We start from the raw sequence: 15162 nt of genomic DNA, 5'->3' as shown, positions 1-15162 counted from the left end.
TATTCTTTTTTTAAAAATTTTTTTAATTGAAGTATAGTTGATTTACAATGCTATGCCAATCTCTGCAGTACAGCAAAGTCACTCAGTTATACACAAATAGACATTCTTATTTTTATATTCTTTTCCATTATGGTTTATCACAGGATATTGAATATAGTTCCCTGTATATACAGTAGGACCTTGTTTTTTATCCATCCTATATGTAATAGTTTGCATCTACTAATCCCAAACTCCCAATCCTTCTCTTCCCCCTAACCACTGGCAACCACAAGTCTGTTCTCCATGTCTGAGTCTGTTTCTGTTTCATAGATAGGTTCATTTGTGCCATATTTTAGATTCCACATGTAGGTGATATCATATGGTATTTGTCTTTCTCTTTCTGATTTACTTCACTTAGTATGATAATCTCTAGGTCAATCCATGTTGCTGCAAATGGCATTATTTCATTCTTTTTTATGGCTGAGTAGTATTCCATTGTATATATGTACCACATCGTCTTTATTGATTCATCTGTCGATGGACATTTAGATTGTTTCCATGTTTTGGCTCTTGTGAAGACTGCTGCTATGAATATAGGGGTGCATGTATCTTTTTGAATTGTAAGTTTGTCTGGGTATATGCCCGGGAGTGGGATTGCTGGATCATATGGTAATTCTATTTTTAGCAAAACATGTATTCTTGACTTATCAAAGTCAAATATTAATTGGTCCTTTTATTCTCTTCCTAGGTGATACAAGGATCTTAGGGTACTTTAATGTCATTTATCACTCTTCTGATTCATATGCCATTGTTGTCAGATATATTAATGCCATATAAATATTTTAAACTCCACAAGCCACGATAATTGCTGTTTTATATAGTTGCTCTTTATTTAGAATTACCCACATTCTTCTTTACCATTTTATTTTTTGCTCTTCATTTCTTTCCGTATCTCCAAGCTTCCTTTAACCCTAAAAACACCTTTTAGTATTTCCTTTAGGACTGGTCTGCCTATGGTGAATTCTCTCTATTTTTGTTTGTCTGAAAACGTCTTTATTTCATTTATGGAGGATATTTTTGCTTTTCTAGTTGTTCTTAGTGGAATGGTTGGTCCATATTACCCAGCCTACCATTACTCTCCATCAGACTTTTATATTTGGCAACATTTGCTTCTCCTTTCTATTCAGTCTTACCTGATGTTGTGCTGTACGTGCTTCATGATGACTTACCAAAGTATCATTGATAATATCCTATTAAGTCTGTCTTCATGTAAAGTAGCTTTGTATTTAGGAATTTCTTTTTAACAAAAAAATACAGTCAAAACAAAACTAAACTAAACCCAATTGTATTAGGTCACTTTTATTTATGCCTCTTGCTACAATTGGAGGCTGTGGTTGTTTTCTAACTTGTCTAGTAGCCAGGAACATTGCACTAATGGAAAAAAAGTAACCTAGATGTTCTCATCCTTAATATAGGATTGTGGGGGGGGGGTGCTGTACAGAGGTGATCTGTGTAATTCCTGGGATGGGCTCCCTGGGGACAGTGACGATCTGTGTGTTAGTAGATAGCACAGGCGTGTTCTAGAATATGATTTGTCAATGCTTCGGGAATTTTTATTTGAGCTTATTAAATACACTAATATTTTATATCTGAAATACCCCAGAGACAAAGCCCAGGGGTACAAAGGGAGTAGAGTTTAGACACTGAGCACCATGGAATAACTTCTTAAACTCTGCTTCTGTGTGCAGATGGCTGAACTCAGTGTCCAGTGAAGACAACAAAGCATCCTGTTTTGCTTTATTTTTATTATTTGTGTGTATGTTTCTTACTCTCTAGAACATGATGTTCTGTAGCAAGACTGAAGAATCTGACATCAGTACAAATACACATGTCTCTTGATTACCTTCAAACCAACAGTCATTCATCACCAGCAAGCTCCCAGTTGGACCCCCCGGGGGTCAGGCAGATACTGTGAGTCCTCATAGTGGCTGGATGGAGACTGTACAAACTGGAGGGCATATGCCCCTTCAAAACTGTGTGGCCACCCTTAGTTTGAGTTATTACCATGTTGGGATGTGGCGCCTATATTGATTTCCTCTTTCCTTTTCCTGAGAAGACAGAAATCTAGATTTTTATGTGAAATCTCCATATCTTTAAACATTAACAAATAATTCCTTTTTTTGGTAAACCATACAATTATAGTTAGATGAATCAGACCCACAGGCCAGATTCCTCCTGGGACCACCAGTATGCTCCCTTTATCTTAGCTGTAATTTAGGCACTGCTCGCATTCTGTACCCAAGGGCACTGAGCATCTCACCTCAAGGGTGGCGCTGAGGATGGTTGTGAGGCTGAGATGAACATCTCCCACAAGTCACTTAATCTGGAAGCCCAAGAGTCATCCTAGCGCCTCCTTTCTCCCTGCATCTGGTCAGCACCCAGGTCCTATTGGTTCTAGCTCCTTAAAACCTCATGTCTGAAAGAGTAGGTCTAAAAGTTTTCCTCACAAGAAAAAAAAAATTGTAACTATGTATGGTGATGGATGTTAACTAGACTTATGGTGATCATTTCTCAACGTGTGCAAATAACGAATCATTACGTTGTACACCTGAAACTAATGTAATGTTAACGTGTCAATTATGTCTCAATAAAAAAAATTGAACAAATAAACAACAACAACAAAACCCCTCAAGTCTATGTCCTCCTCTTCTAGACACTGGCAGTGTCTAGCCTGGGCTCTTGTTTCTTGCCTGTCCTATACAGTGGCCTTCCAGCTCTGCACTCTCCTCCCTCAATCTTTCCCCACACTCCTGCCAGAGTAATTTTTCCAAAATATAGTTTGCCGAAGTCAGTCCTCTGCTCAAAAATATTCCAGCAAGTCAATAAATTGCTGCGTCGGAAAGCTTCCCTTTGTTCTCCAGATCCACTCTCCATCGCTCCCCACCCTGTGCTGGCCCCACCCGGGGGGCTGACCTGTATGGACTGCATCAATGGTCTCCCTTTGCCCTCTGGCTCCTGGTCGGGTTTGGCCAATGGTGAGCACTGCAGGGGATTGGAGAGAGGGAGGAGAGAAGTGTATTTGTTTCCCCAGCTCCCACTTGGTGAGGCTGCTGTGGGCTGTAATTCTTGACCAAAGGCCTTAGCTTCTGTCAACCAACCCTTTACCTACAGCCTCTGCCTGCCCTCGCCGCATCTTGCAGACAAGGCCCAGGCAGATAATGTGAATTGTCTGATTCACAGGGTCTGCCTGGTACCAGCCCCGGTGTGTTGCACCAGCCCTGCAGTTTCCCTGTACCGTGTTCTCATCTTAGTAAAGAGTGTGTGTCGGTATTTTTAAAATTGAGGTATAGTTGATTTACAATGTTGTGTTAATTTCTGCTGTACAGCAAAGTGTGTTTTTAAAATGCTTCTCAAATTATCCCCATCTGAATCTGCCCTCTTTCCCTCTGGGACCTAGTTCTCTGACCTAATATGATGGACTGGATTGCTGTATACAGAAGGCCTGTCTCACTCTCAGAAGTCTGGAGTGTTTAGTTGGTGTTCCTTCATCTTGATGTGGAGAAGCCTTGGTTGCCATGATTTGGAACCTCTTCATAACATTTGTGGGAGATTTTTTTTCTTTTACTAGAACAATAGGCGGAATCAATCTCTAATCCAGGAATCTGAGAGCCAGGGTGACTGGAGTGCATTAACCAGGAGTACATAACCAGGTCAGTCTATGCCTGGCTAACTAGGGGAGGAGACTCAAGGAGGTGAGGAATCCCAGAATTGGGACCAGCCTCCTATGTAGTGGGGCTGGCAGGAAAAATCCAGGGAGCAGGATGCTTTCTCAGAAGCAATCCTGGACTATACTGACCTCAGCCTCAGGGAAGCAGGGCTTGCTAGTTCTGTGTCTTCACTCACTGGTCACCTGCAAATAGAGCTGCTCCAAGAGGAGGGTCTTGGTGTTGTTTTGGGGTTTGCCAAAGGAAGCAGGACTTAGCAAACGTGTTTGTGTTTGGGGAATAATGAGAAATATCGTGTGCTTGGAATATGGGATGCAGTGTGAGCCTGAGCTGCAGGGAATAGAGCTGGAGGATGAGACAGAGCAGGTCATGGAGAGCCTGGACGTACAGAACATGTGTCCTGAGGAATCAGTGAAGGGCTTTAAGAAGGTGGTAAAATAATAGGTAACACATTGGTTAGGAAAGGGTAGACCAAATCCTTGCAAGTGGTCATTGACCATCAGGGTAATGACGTGTGGATATATGTACCTTCCAGTAGAGGATAGAATGGACCAAGAAGACAGAGGTGTATACCTAGCACATAGCTTTAGCTATGTTAGTGTTTTAGGTATTCTGGCTGCACTGAGTTGTTGAGTCTCTGTGACAGCTTCAGGGACATTTTATGTCATTTACCTAATTCATATTTTAAAAAATATGTTGTTAAAGATCTTAAGGTAGTATTGACCTGAAAGAATGTATTTACTGTTAAAATCTGGGTTGTTTGTCATTTCCTTAAATAACCTTTGTGGTAATGCTGGAATAAACCTTTATTTGATGTCTGGGAAGTAACATCCCAGTGGAACCTATTTTATTTTGAGTTGTTTTTAATATGGACCTGTTAATATAGCATTTCCGATAAGTGACCTTATATGTGAAATCTGTGTTTAATTGCTAACGTTTTTGCAAGACTGGTAGAGCTGTGCTGTTCATTATAAGTCACAGATTTAAGAGCTGTCAGGGAAATATTTTATGATTTAATTTATGCATGGGGATCCAAGAAGGCAAGAAGTCCTCGAGTCTTTATGAGAATGTGAGCACACTTATTCCTACAATATTTTTGGCTTCTACCAGTCCTATTATATAATGAGTAAACAATATCTTCTCTGAATTTTTCATCCAGATTACTCCCTAGCTAGAACTTTACTTAGGAAAATATGACTTCCTAAGAGATCTTTAAGCCTGATAGTTTTAACCAAACAGCACAAAGTGCATTTTACCTCTTTGGATATATTTTCATAAGGTTCCTCTTTAGTGTTCCCCCCACCCCTTATAAAAAGAACTTTTATTTGGTGTTTTATTGCATAAAGTATACATGTTCATCGTATAAAACTGGGAAATATAGCTGAGCAAAAGGAAGAAAATAGGAAAGTTTTGTAATTCCATTACAATTAGAAAATAAAGAAGAATCAGAACTAAGAATGCACTTGCAATCCCGTTACATGAGAGAAGCTGATGGGGACCTGTGAGGCTCTGCCAGGTGCTTCCAGCAGAATTAGTGTGTTCCCTGGAAAGTATGTGCCCCGCCATTCCTAACCGAGGTAGAAATTGCTTCTGTTTCAGCACCTCCTTGCTCTGTGTCCTTGTGTCTGTTGCTCTCAGTGACTGAGGGCTGATTCTGCCCAACCCTTCAGCCTCTCTCACCTGCTACTCACTGTCTTGAGGGCCTGATCCAGGCTCATCTTCCCCGAGCCTTGAACTCTGCAAGCCGTTGGTGTACGTTTGTGTGAGAAAACTAACAAATGCATCCCAGTCTGTGAATGTCGGTCAAGAACGCGTATTCCTCGTGGAATAACTTAGATAAAATCAAATATTTTTTGAAAAACAGAAGTGTAGTTCTGCTTGCAATATAGAGAGGGAAAAAAAAGTAAAACGACTTCATTGAGATATCAAAAGAATGTTGTGGTCAAGTGAATCACAGCAGCAGCTGTATTCGATCCAAGATGTGAAATGCTAGCTACGAGTGATGATAGGTTGGCTGCTGCACTTGACTGGATTCCTGGTCCACAAGGGCAGGGGAGGAGCATCCATGAGCAAAAGGCAGGCCTTGTCTGGGTCAGACAGGAAGGGGTTCTGCCCGGGCTCCCCCACACCTTGGACACGTCGTTCTGGAAGCTCCAGTTGTTCAGCTATAAAACGGGGATTGGTAATATCCACCTCAAGGGTTTGTTGAGAAGGTTAGAAAGAATGTAGGAAACATATTGGCAAGGGTGCTCACTGTGTACATACATGGTCGCTGCTTTGTGCGGGGCCAGATTCTTCAGTTCTTTCTCCATGCCCACTTCAGAGTCTGGCCCAGAACGGGGTCACTGAGTGATAGGATGTCGGTTGACTCAGACTTGGGGGAAGAAGTCTATAGATAGGGTTCAGATAACAACTTACCTTATAAAATATTAATAACTTGGAGTTTAAATAATTACTTAAGACAGCTCATGAGGATGTCTGAAAAGGAGGAATTGGGAATTAGTGGTACCCAACTTACAAACATAGAAGTTGCCTCTGCAGGGTGACCATCAGGTCAAACATGGGGCTGATATCAGTCAATCATATTTTATTGTCACTAGATTTCAGAGCTGGGGCTGGCCGAAGTGGGGCTGCTAAATACAATACCTCTTCTCTCAGGAGACTCACCACCACCATGCAGCCCAAGAATATTAGACCCCACCCTACGGTCCCTGATCCAGTTCCTCCTAATGGCTGGTTTCTTCCCACCCCACCACTCTTTCTGCCTCCTAACACTTGGTGATGGTGATTGGTTTTTGTTTCATATTTTTATTGTAACATTAAACTGTGTTCACCGATTCCAAGTCTGATTAGTTGGCTGCTTACTTGGCATTAGGGTCAACTTACTATTTTAAAAAAGCAGAAATGTGCATATGGAATTCTGTAACATTAGGGAGCTGTGTCCAGCATGTTTATCAGGGACTTGGGTGGAGCATGGAAGCTGCAAAGCTGAGCAAAGTGGCTTGTAGATGGGGTGACAGGATCAGGGTGCAAACAGATCTCAGCAGGCTGGTATTCTGGGCCAAAACCAACAAGAGGAAATTCAGTAGTGATTAATGTTAAGCCTTGCCTAAGTAAAAATGGAAGAGAGCTGGCTCTCCTGTCATTGTTTGGAAAAAGACATTATTTTGAAGAAAGATACCTTATGCTTATTGAGACATTTACTGAGATGCTGTGTGATTCATTCTATAGATGGCATTTTGTTTAAATCCTGTTGGAGTAAAAATATCATCTCCATTTTATAGATGAGTTTTAGAAAGGTTAAGAAACTTATCCAGAGTCACACAACTTTTAACCATTATGTGATACTGCCTCCATCATGAGATCCAATAAATGGTGTGACTAAAAAGGTAGGAAAGGAGGAAGGAAGGAAGGAAGGGAAGAAGGGAGGAAGAGGAGAGGAGGGAAGAAAGAGAGATGGAAACTTAGATTTCATCAAAAGAAACCTGGGTAATAGGGACACTATGTAGTCTATTATTCTCAGATACATTGTTATGTTCCGGATGCTACATTTTAAAATAAAAAATGCGCAGACTGCAGAGTGCGCAGGGAGAGGAGATATTCGTGAGAGAGCCGGGACAATTGAAGAAAGCTTGAAAAGGTTTCTTCTGTAGAAGAGGATGGAGACTCAGTGTCCACTGCTCTAGAGGATGTAAGTTCCAGGGAAGCAGGTTCTGTGTCACTATAAAGAAGAATATACAAATATAAATGTTCAGAACTGACCCTGGGGACTCTTTGCTCAGCTCCAATGAGATTTTTTTTTTTCTGAACGTTTGTGTTATCATCATGCTGCTGGCATCAAAGGGAAGAGATGAGAACTGGGTAGAAATTGGGGATATTTTTGCTACTCTTTGGAAAACGAAGAATGATGAGAAGGGCAGGAGGACTGGCTGGTAGGAAATAGCAGTGGGGTTTCAAAGCAAAATCTGACCATCTTCATGGCCAAGGAGAGGAGAAAAACTCAAGGATCCCTCTTGAGATGTCAGTTTCTCTCTGTTTTCTTAGGGGAAAAATATCTTACTGATTCAACCAAAGAAACCAAATGCCTGCATTTATAACTTGCCTATTTTGGTTATTTTAGAATCAAGATTCTTTTTTTTTTTTTTGTAAGTAAAGGTGGAGAAGTTATGGAAAGAAACCTGACTCTAACTATAAACTGAACAGATGGGATAGTGGGAATAAAAACAAATGAAAACAATATTTCAAAGAACTCTCAACTTTCATTTTAAAATATATATGATGATGGTTTTCAACTTTTCACATTCAGCCTATCAGTATATCGAGTGACAAAATGAAAAATCAATTTCAGCTGTGTTTATTTTAAACGTTTACCTAAATGATTTGGACTCACCAACCTAAAAGCCCAGATGAGTGTATTAAACTGCTTATTGTATTTTTTATGAATTAAAACTTTATTTTATATTAAATTATAGACAGGACACAGTTCTGTTTGGTGACGTTTAGTGTAGAAAATCGAACTGAACAGTGGTCTAATTAGAACAGTAAATAGTATGGGTTTAATTAGCCCTTATTCCCGATGACAGACTTGATCAGTTGCCAGGTATTTATTCTTTCCTTTCCCTTGACTGTTGCTGAAATATTGCCTCTAGTAGGGCTGCTTACTGTGCTATAAATAGGTAGCTTGATAAGAAGCCAGGAAACCCAGTGACCGGTGAGATGTGGGTGAAAATTATTGGAAAATCTCCTCCTTGCTTCCAGTCATTATTTATTCATTTCACATTTGAAGGTCCTTTCTACAGATCCCTCTCTTAATTTAATTTTTTTTTTTTTTGGTTGGATGAGGTAACTTGGCCTAAGGGCTTAAGGAAATCTGTGCAATATCTAGCTGAGTCCCATGCTTCGGTTTATTAGTATGTCAGGGTTTCCTTCATAAACTCTCCTGGTTTCCAACTTAGAACTCACCTATTAAGTCCTGTCTGACTTGAGCTTTTCTGTATGTCAACAGGATGTGGTTTTGTTTGTTTCCTTGCTTGTTTTCAATTAAAATATTGAAGTATTGGCTTAAAAAAAAACAACTTAAAATTCAGAGACAAAAGAACAAAAGAATTTTAAATTTCCTAGCACCTGGAAGTAGCCACTGCTAACATTTTAATTAACCTCTTACTCATTTCCCTAGGCATGTACACATTTACCTGTATTAAATATGATATAGGCTTACATTCTTCTCTAATGATTGCCTTTTACCCTCAAAGTGGTTTTTTTTGTTTTTGTTTTTGTTTTTGGCTGCGTTGGGTCTTTGTTGCTGTGCGCGGGCTTTCTCTAGTTGCGGTGAGCGGGGGCTACTCTTTGTTGCAGTGCACAGTCTTCTCATTGTGGTAGCTTCTATTTGTTGTGGAGCACGGGCTCTAGGCACCTGGGCTTCAGTAATTGTGGCATGCAGGCTCAGTAGTTGTGGTGCATGGGCTTAGTTGCTCCGTGGCATGTGGGATCTTCCCGGACCAGGGCTCGAACCCGTGTCCCCTGCATTGGCTGGCGGATTCTTAACCACTGCACCACCAGGGAAGCCCCCTCAAAGTATGTTTTAAAAGAAACTTCAAAATCCATAAAAGTTCAGATAAAACTAACATCTATTATAGCACCACCTGGCTTCATCGAGTTGAATGTTTTGTCACAGTTGCTTCAGATCTTTTGGGGGAGGACTGGGAGGGGAACAAAACGTTCCGTTGGCATTCCTCTTGTGTCCTTCCCCAACAGCGTGCATGCCGAGTCCTGCTCCCTCCATCCTTAGAGGCAATTTGGTGTGTTTTCTTTTACTACGGCATTTTTGTGTGGATGTTCATATACTTATTCCTTTATCTATAGGTGAAGAGAGAGAAAATGCTATGTGTGTTTTTATTTTAATGTAATTCAATCTATCAGTCTTTTGCTTTGGGGTTTCTACCTTTGTTGACACATCTAGGACACTCTTTGCTACATCAAGCCTGTATGACTTTTAATCTATAGCTTTTTTAGTATTTTATGGGTTTAGCATTTAAAATATTAATTTCTGGAATATATCTGAATTCATTTTGGTGTCTTTTGTGAAGAAGTTATCTATTATTTTCTTTTAAACCATTCATCACACCGACTTGTGGTTCTATGTTATGTCCTTATACTTGGGTCTGTTTCTGGACTCTTCTTTTTCTAACCTTAATGGATCTTAATGCTTATTGCTATGCCAATTCTATACTGTTTGAATTGAGGCAATTTCCCTCTAACTTCCCTTCTTGTACAGTTTTTTCTTGGCTCTTGTAGACATTTACTCCACCAGATGAACTTTAGAATCATTTTGTTAGGGTCTAAAAAAATCCCCTTTGGGATTTTGATTGGAGTTATAAATTTATAGATTAATTTGGAAAGAATTAACATTTTACAGTATTGAGTCCAGCTATTTAGGACTATGTGTTTCTTCATTTATTCGAGTCTACTTTAGGCCTCTTTGTAATGTTTTGTACATCATTTCTTTTCATATCTATATCTATCTATATATTTAAAAAATTTTAACTCCCCCTGTTCTCTTTTCTTTAGAGTATCTTGATATAAGTCAATGGTGGCAAGTCCAGAAGACAAATTAATCCAAACAGCATTGATAATTGAACTTTCTCTATTTTATTGGACCCTGAAGCTTTATCTGCTTTGTTTTCTTGGGGTGAAGCCTCTCTCAGGAGGTTCCACAAATCCTCATGCAAAAAGGTTTCTTTGGAGTAAGCACCAGTCTATATGACAGACAATGGAGAGAATTTCTTAGGTACAAGCTGGGACCCTGCTATGTAAGTTATAAACACAAAATAATAATAATAAATATTATTTATATTTAGCCAATTTATTTAAATTTTGGAATGATAAAATTCCAAATTTAAAACTGAGCTTGGAAGCCATCTGGATAAAACCTTCGTAAGGTGGAAAGGTACTCATGTGTCACGAGTTTCCATATAAAACTATCTTGTGTGTGTGTGTGTTTTAATGTAGCCATTCCAAAACAATGCATTTTTAGGCAACTTTAGTCTTTGTGAACAGCTTAGAGTAAGACTCTGGAAAAACTGGGAAAGCTTTTGGGATATTTCTAGCATTTTTTCTATAATTTATTGCGTTTTTTCACTTTACAGACTTCAAGAAACACTCGTTCAGATGAAGACAAAGATAGCAACTGGGATGCTTGGGGTGACTGGAGTGACTGCTCCCGGACTTGTGGGGGAGGAGCGTCCTATTCTCTGCGGAGATGTTTGACTGGCAGGTAAGTGGTGGCTTTTCCTGTTCTTCTCTGTGGGGTGTCAGCGCCTTTGGATGGGTAAGGTTGGGAAGAAAACTGGGCTTCTTGGCTTTGGAAGGTACCATGATGGTGGTGTAAGTTACCAACTTACCATATTTAAGTTACCTCAAGTTACCATATTTAAATAGTAATGGCCACATTTTCATGAGTGTGGCCATACCCCTCCACATGAGACTCCCAGCTCGCAGCAGCTGGGGCACTACACACTTTGGGCTTTAAGGGAGGGGAGGCTGGCATGATAAGTCACTGGCCCAGAGTTGTTGAGACTTGGGGTAAGAGGTCAAGTCTTCTGTGTTCCACCCTTGAGTTGTTGCCATTTTAATCACTTTCGGTTCACTTTCTCTGAGCAACCAACCCATTGATTAAGAAGGTAATGCAAGGTCTGTGCTCCTATCTTAGAAATGTTTATGTTAAGCAACATTTGTTAAAATGTAAGATCAGCTTCTTAAAAAATAAACATACATTGTAAGAAACCCACAGTTATCATTGCTCTTGAGACAATTTGAGGTAATTCTTCACGGGGTAGTGTCAATCCTAGCCAAGGATTTTTACCTGAGCTCTCAGGTAAGACAGAACCCCAAGTGGATGGAACTGGATATGCTGGTTCTGGACAAAAGAAGACTCCAAGATCATGGCAGCCAACTTCAGTTTGGGGATGTTGTCCGGTGAAAGAGGGAATGGACGTTCCCTGAATGTGTAAGGTATAGAGCAGAAATGCTCTGGATTCCATCAAGGTCGCTGTTTTATGGCCTGTTAAACAGTGACCACGTACATTCTCATTTCCTTGAGACAGCACAGAGCAGGGCAGATGTGAGACTGCAGACATGGCCTTTGAGAAGGAGAACTCTGAGTGCACTCCAGGAAAGCATGGGAAGGCTCCTGGAGTTAGTGTTGGTGTCATTATCTTAGGGCAAGTTGTGACTCAGAGCTTGGAACCCTAAGTAAATGGTTGCAGAACTGAGTCCGGGGATTAATCTCACAATGACAGAGTGGTATAGCTGCTTCTTCTGTGTTGTTACCTTGGTGAGGAAATAAATGCCCTCTAAGTGTGTCATACCATATGGATGTTACGTTGTACCGGGATGTATTTATCCTGGTGAGGCTTGTAATAGGGGGCCTGTGCTCCTGTGGGCAAGGGTCAGGGAGGGTCTTCTCAGGCAGGGAGCAAGTTCTTACCCACTGCTGGTCAGTCATTTGAGGGAGAGGTTTCCAGCATGGAGACTGGCATGGGAAGGTGAGATTTTGGCATCTCAATCCAACTCTGAGGGATCTGAATAATTTGCAATGAATGGTAGGGTTCAGGTGGGAAAAGAGTGAGGTTTATTTGTGTTTGTCTTTTCTTTATGGTATGTACCTCCCCAGTCGCCAACTAAATATAAAAGCCAAACCCCTCATATTAGAGCATTTTATGATTCCTTGACATCCATCCCTCATGCCCTGCCCTCAAAATATAAAAATCCATATCCTGTGATAAATGACAAGGTAATTATTAGGAGTAATAGAAGGGATGAGACTACTTAAGCTCAAAATTTTGAGCTCAGTCAAGGTTCTGTTTGAATCACCGGTATAAATGGTCCTTATTCAGCATCAAGCATCACTTAAACAGCAAAAATTCCATAAATTCTACTTATCCACTGGCGAAAGAGATAAAGGCAAAATTAAAAAAAAGATGGTATGAACTTGTATCTGTTAAAAAGATTTAGAGGAATATATCAATGTTAAGGACCATGAATGGCCACTTTCATCTTGTTGTCATACAACCAAAATGCTTCCATGTCTGTTATTTTATTAATTTAAAAAATTACTTTGATTTTGCCTAGAATATGACTTTGCCAAGTGATCTATCTCAATGTGTGTGTGCATTTGTGTCTTCTGTTTCCTAACCGGCGTCGGCTGCTGCTGGAAAGTCTTCGGGGTAGGAAGGACTACTGCTCAGCCTCTTCTACCTTCTCTGTACTTACTCAAAAAAGGAGATTTGGGCAAGAGGAGAGGAGAAGGAGGAGGGGAGTTCTGCCTTGACTTTAGTGACCAGGTATTGATGTTCTCTGGTTTAGTAGGTGTTTAAAGCCAGCTTCATCTATTGTGAGCACTTTGATGGATTTTTCTGAGACAGTGTCTCCTCCTTCCCCCCAGTCCCTTGGGATCCTTGCCTGCAATTCGCTTACCATGTGGTATTCGCAATCCTCTGACATGGTAACATTGCTCTTTCCTAATCTTGGACACCGAGGCATACTCCCAGCTTCTTCCTGTTTATGTCTACTCACCCCCTCAGCGGCTGTCTTGGTATGTTCGTTCCTAGGACAACCCCATGCTGGCTCTCGCATGCGGCCCACGTCTGGTTCACTGGAAACCCTCCTGTGAACTTTGCTAAACAAACTCCCCAGTTCTAGGAGCCAATGCAGCCACACCTTCTCTGCTTACACAGCCCACTGCAGCTGAGCTCTCAGCTCTTAACTGTCTCAGGTGTGGATTAGACACCAACCAACTGCAAGAGGCGTGTATCAGCTGGTGTCCCTAAAATTTCTTCCTCTCAATTGGGGGTTAGCAGATTGAAGCCCTCATCCCTTCTCTTTCTGTTGGAGCAGAGTGAGGGGTAGGATCATAGCATAGATTTCTCAAAGAAATCTTCAGAAATCCTTATACTAGCTAAGTCTCCAGCTCCAAGATGCTTTTTATGCCTTGGTGTGGGTAAGGAGTTTAACAACTGTGAGTTAAACTAACACAGAGCCTGTCCTCATGGTTCTTATAATCTAGGGGGACAAACAATAAACAAGTATGTAATCAAATTATATGTAATTAAAATTTGTGTCAAGGGGGTAGATAACACCTATCCAGGGAAGTCCTCTGTGCCGAGGGTCTATGCTGAGACCCAACTGCTGAGAGGAAGTTAATTATATGAAGGGTGGAGGGTTATGGGACATAAAATCCAGATAATGAGGCCAGCATATGTAAAGGTGCTGGAGCAGGAAATGAAAAGCAGCTTTTATGCCTAAAAGACAATAGATAGGGGAGAAAGCAGAATGGGCAATGTTGAAGAAGAAGGTAAAGAATCTGATTCTCACACTTTTGGATTTCAAATACTAGTAAATTGTTCAAAAAAAGCATATTTGGAACTAATATAGGTTGTCAGTTTTTTATTTGGTCAAATAAAGACAAAAACAAAAACAAACAAACAAAAAACTCACCTATGGTCTACCATCACAGACTTTTCAGGAAAGAATTACAATCAGAATCTTTTCATTTTAACATTAAGAAGTAGGACATAATCTTAGATCGAAAGACCTGCCTTTAAATTGAATTTATGTAGCTTTATAAAAATTTACTTTTTTGCCCTTATTTGTCTCACTTCACTTTGGACCATACTTTGGATGTGATAAAAACTATTACAGATATTAACAATCTAATGATGGGTAATTGGGAATCAGAAATTGAGGAGTAAAACATAATCATGTACTTAGAACTTGAGACTGCAAGATCCCTGCAAGTAAGCGACATGCAGAAAAATCACTTTATCTGAGCCATATTTTTAATCCTAGTATTCACCAATTTTTAAGCAGTAAGAGGCAGAAAAGCCAAGCAGAAAGCAGCTGCTAAGAGGCTGAGAAATTAAGCAGATTTATTGGCAGTTTCATAGTCCTGGGACATAAAAATTTGAGTTCAAAGCCCTGGTAAACATCTCAGGTGATCAGTTTGTATCCATGAAGGACTATACCCTAGGAGAAAGGGAAAACCAATCCTAAATAGACTAGATATTACAAAGACTGAAACCTAGTCTTAAATTAGCTCAACCCTAATTTGAGTAATAAAATTTGTTGTTATTCCAACTGCCTCCAAGAAGCTTTAAAAAAGACACCCTGGAGGAAGATGACACCAACCAAAGATTATACAAGTTTTTATAGATCATGCCAGTGATTCAATAAAACATTGCCAATCTTACCATGATACAAGAGCAAGAGGAAAAAGAGATGATAGAAACAGGTACTAGAGTTATTGGACCTGTGTGTTAAAAAAACAAAACAAAAACCCTGTAATAAATATTTACGAGAATAGATGACAGAATACAGGATTTCACCAGAGAACTGGAATCCATAAAATTGAATCATATGGGAATTTGAGAATAGAAGCAAGTGATAACTAAAATTATGTACT

The 15162-nt window shown here is 40.1% G+C and overlaps 1 protein-coding gene across 6 annotated transcripts in view; it reads left to right on the top strand.

Moving 5' to 3' along the window:
• ADAMTSL3 (ADAMTS like 3) overlaps positions 1-15162 on the top strand; it is a 366780-nt gene that overhangs the window by 102671 nt on the left and 248947 nt on the right. For all 6 annotated transcript variants that reach the window (XM_059912342.1, XM_059912338.1, XM_059912341.1 and 3 more), the window contains exon 4: positions 10850-10977. In XM_059912342.1, the coding sequence (XP_059768325.1) occupies positions 10850-10977 (128 nt within the window). The remainder of the gene's footprint in view (positions 1-10849; positions 10978-15162) is intronic.

Source organism: Balaenoptera ricei, chromosome 2 (assembly GCF_028023285.1).
Source record: "Balaenoptera ricei isolate mBalRic1 chromosome 2, mBalRic1.hap2, whole genome shotgun sequence".
NCBI classification, from domain to species: Eukaryota; Metazoa; Chordata; class Mammalia; order Artiodactyla; family Balaenopteridae; genus Balaenoptera; species Balaenoptera ricei.
Note: the sequence above shows the minus strand (reverse complement) of the source record. Positions and strands in the feature narration are given on the sequence as shown.